Source organism: Chinchilla lanigera, unplaced genomic scaffold (assembly GCF_000276665.1).
Source record: "Chinchilla lanigera isolate Chin_1 unplaced genomic scaffold, ChiLan1.0 scaffold00026, whole genome shotgun sequence".
In the NCBI taxonomy this organism is placed as follows: Eukaryota; Metazoa; Chordata; class Mammalia; order Rodentia; family Chinchillidae; genus Chinchilla; species Chinchilla lanigera.
The window spans coordinates 52710-57115 of NW_004955427.1; the positions used below are offsets into that span (position 1 = coordinate 52710).

The 4406-nt window shown below is 33.5% G+C and overlaps 1 protein-coding gene across 1 annotated transcript; it reads left to right on the top strand.

The window, feature by feature from the left end:
• Nucleotides 1-2908: 2908 nt before the first annotated feature.
• On the top strand, nt 2909-3968 carry LOC102014471 (olfactory receptor 5K1). Its single transcript, XM_005386270.1, has one exon. It carries the CDS (start codon nt 2958-2960, stop codon nt 3924-3926), a length of 969 nt encoding a protein of 322 aa, XP_005386327.1. The 5' UTR covers nt 2909-2957; the 3' UTR covers nt 3927-3968.
• The last annotated feature ends 438 nt before the right edge of the window (nt 3969-4406 follow it).

The following is a 4406-nucleotide window of genomic DNA, read 5'->3' on the forward strand; positions in this document are numbered from 1 at the left end:
TATACAGGATAGTTAACATAGTTGTTCTACTGTCTTCTATTTCTTTGCTGAAAGAAACTGTCAATGAGATGTTGATTGATCAATATTGCATGTCTCTATCTGTTTTCATGAGAAACCACTTTGAAGATATCAATATGTAATACAAAAAGTGTTGTTAATTTCCTACCATTTTGTTTGTAACTATATGTTCTGTACTATTCTTTTGCTATTTCATAAAAGGTCATCTGTCTGTTAATGTTTTCTTCCTTTTATTTTTAAAATAAAAAAAAATTGCTCTCTGTCACTGGGAAAAAATACCTAACATATGCAACAAAAATAACAAAAGGTTTATTTTGAATCATATTTTGGGGGATTTTTCTGTCCATAGTTGGTTGACTCCAAGGCAGAAATGGCATGGCAGAGGAAAGCTGCTCACTTGATGGCATCAAGGAAGCAGAGTGAGAGCAAGAGAGCCAGCAAGAGAGAAAGGGACAGAAGACAGAAAATGCCCTCCAAAGGCTGGCCTATGGAGACCTCTTCCAACAAGCCCCCACCACCTAGCAACATCTTCAGCTATGAGTTCATCAGTGGATTAATTCATTGATGAAGTCAGTGCCCCCGTGATCTAATCACCTTCCATAATTCCCAACTGTGGACACATGAGCCTTTGGGGAATCATTTTAGATCTAAATCATAACATGTGGAAACCTAAGAGTAACTAACCAAATTAAGACTTGAGAGTGATGGATACTGAGGTGTCTTGACACTATAAATGATAAAAGTGTGCTAAACAAGAAAGTATTTTGAGGAAAAGAAATCTTTCAAGAGCTTACTTCTGGATTTTCAAAAGAAAAATTATATATTCTAGTAACTAAGGTATATGATTAAGGATATAAGTCCTCAAGAAGATTCTAAATATTGTATTTTGCCATTGAAGACATCTACTCACACCATATCATTGTTCCCCTCTGAGTTAGCCAATCTAAATCAGTTCCCATATTCTCCCCGAATCCTTTGCTGACCAACCCAACAAGAATGTTCCCTTTCTTATTTGGTATATTATATTAGCACTGATGACAAGGATAAATGATATAAACTCAAATAAAAACAATGACCCTTACAATTTCTCTAAAAGCAGGCATGTACTTTATTCTTTAGGTCTCAAAGGATACAGACACTTAATTATTCCTATTTAGTTTGGCTTCCATGTTCAGAAGATTTGGTCTCCCAAGCTGTGCTCTAATGTCAATGCCAAGTAAATCCCCTTAGAATTATTCTAAGTATCTAAGCCCTTCCCTATGAAGGAAATAAATATTATCATTAAATTCATTGAAGTAATACTGCCCTAAATGATCAAGAAGATACACTTTATTGCTGATCCTCCTTTAAAAACTAACCTTAGGCAAACAAGTGGCCCCTATAAAACTTTCATCAGAGAGGTCTAGGTAAGAAAGAATTTTAATTGTGCTTTTTGCAAAAAAGTACTAAGTACCTAACATCTATTTCTCTGTGATTTAGTTTTGTTCCTTACAGTTCTACTTTTTCTAGCTTTTATGATCCTTAAAATTTTCCCTTTACTCTGAAACTTGTTATAAACAAGCAAAGACAAAAACTGTCAATTATTTTTACCACGCCTGAATTCAGGAGGAAAATAAATTAGAACCAAATAATTTAGAACCAAAAATAAGAACAGGGTTTTATAGTAATAACAAAATACAAAAGGTTTGAAAATTCTTTGAATAATGTACTTTGTCATATAACTTATAATAAGATGAAGTAGATTATTATCCTCTACAATGAAATGGAATCAAAAATTTTTGTGCAAGGCATTCCCAACATATTAAACAAAGTATATGAGTAGAGACTATCATTTCAAACCAGTCCTTTAAACTCAATATAATTATAAGAAGAATTCTAGTTAGAAAAATTAAAGCACTATGCGTCAAAGTATATAAATGTTTAATTTTCATTAATCTATTACCAAATAACTTTCTAGCAATTCTGCCAACCTATATTTCAGCCATAAATGCATTAGATTTCCCTTTCATTATATTATAAAAAATACAGAAATTCTTGTTTAAAAACTTTTTGTTTTGGTAAGTAAAATTAATATAATCACACAGGTATTTTGAATAATGTTTTTCTGATGTATTGAAGTCAAATATATTTGGTTTCTTAAAGATTTTATTTCTTTTGTCATTTTCCTGTTTCCTAGAAATTATTCATACTGTTATGTATAAGCTTTTCAAAAAAAATAGGGAATTTTCTATTATTGCAAATAACCTCATAACTTTGACAATTCATTTTATCTATGATATCAAACAAACATATGTATGAGCACATCAATTTTCAACAGTTAGGATTTCTCAAATTTCTTTTAATACATTTATCACTAAATTGCCTAGCCTAAGCATGAAGTCATGATCCTTCTTCCTCAGCCTTCCAGACTGCTGTGATTAGAAGTGTGGGCCATTATGACCAGCTTTAAAACAATATTTTTTTTTCAGTACTGGGAATCAAACTCACAACTTCACACTTGCCAGGCAGGCACTGTGCCACTGAGCTAAATCCCAGCCCCCTAAAACAATATTCTTAATCATTCTTAATTGTTATATCTACAGTCATTGAAATCACTGATTCCAGTTACTGACACAGAAAGTATTAATCAGCTTCACTTAGTGTATATAGGCAAGGTTTTTGTTTGAATATTTTTCTCAAAAACTCAGAAGCAACCTGTATGACTTAAATCTGAAGTTTTCCTTCAAAATGTGCTGAGGAAATATTCAATAACCAGCCAAAAAGGTGATAGATTAGAAAGAAGGATTCTGCTCCACACTGATCACACGGCAAAGTCCAGGTGATGTGTGAAAATGTTACAAAATATGCTCTTCTACCTTTGAATCAAAGAGAACTCAGTAGTGTTTGGCATATGTCATAAACTTACAACTTATTTCTCCATTTTCTCAGAGATATCAGGAATGATTGGAGAAAATCATACAATGAAAAGTGAGTTTATTCTCACAGGATTTGCAGATCATGTAGACCTTAAGACTCTTCTGTTTGTGGTGTTCTTTGCCATCTATTTGATCACTATGATAGGGAATATTGGCCTGGTGATACTGATTTCAGAGGAACAGAGTCTTCACACACCAATGTATATCTTCCTGGGTAACCTGGCTTTTGTGGATTCTTGTTGTGCATGTGCTATTACTCCCAAGATGTTACAGAACTTCTTTTCTGAAGACAGAAAGATTTCACTCTATGAATGTATGGCACAGTTTTATTTCCTTTGCACTGTTGAAACTGCAGACTGCTTTCTTCTGGCAGCAATGGCCTATGACCGCTATGTGGCCATATGCAGACCTCTGCAGTACCACACCATGATGTCAAAGAAACTCTGCATTCAGATGACAACAGGGGCCTTCGTAGCTGGAAACCTGCACTCCATGATTCATGTAGGCCTTCTGCTTAGGTTAGCTTTCTGTGGGTCTAATTACATCAATCACTTTTACTGTGATATTCTCCCTTTGTACAGACTTTCCTGCATTGATCCTTACATCAATGAACTGGTACTATTTGTCTTTTCAGGTTCAATTCAAGTCTTCACAATAGGTAGTGTCTTAATATCTTATCTCTATATTCTTTTTACGATTTTCAAGATGAAAGGTAAAGAAGGAAGGAGCCGGGCCTTTTCCACTTGTGCATCTCACTTTGTATCTGTTTCATTATTCTATGGATCTATTTTCTTCATGTACATTAGACCAAATTTGCTTGAAGAAGGAGATAAAGATATACCAGCTGCCATTCTGTTTACAATAGTAGTTCCCTTGCTAAACCCTTTCATATATAGCCTGAGAAATAAGGAAGTAAAAAGTGTTTTGCAAAAAATTATAACTAAAAATGTAATCTCAAGAAATTTTAAACAAACAACACCTACAATAGCTTAATTACTTAGGAGCAGCAAAAACTTCTACACAGGGGAAATTCATAAATTATACATAAAATTATAATATAACATAATACATTCAAATTAAGCACCAATGTGTTCACAGGAAAAAATCTATTAAAGGGGATAATCTGTACCATAAATTAACACAAAATAACACAAATGACAAATTTTGAAGTGACTCAAGTGACAAATTTTGAAGTTTCCTCTTTCCACATCCTTTCTTGATGCTCTGAGCTCATATCTACATTCTCAGAAGGCTACTGTCATGTTTCAACAGCATGCTAGACTACCTGGCCACCAGCTGACTTTACACAGATAACCAACATGTGTGGTCTATTCAGAAAAAGCAGTGAGAAAGCAATTATACTTCCCATCCCCAAATTCATGAATGAAAAATATAGATACCTAATTTCTCTTTGTAAAGCCAAAGAAATCCTATCTTGCCTCATTACAATTTTTCTTAAACATTTCAAGATTT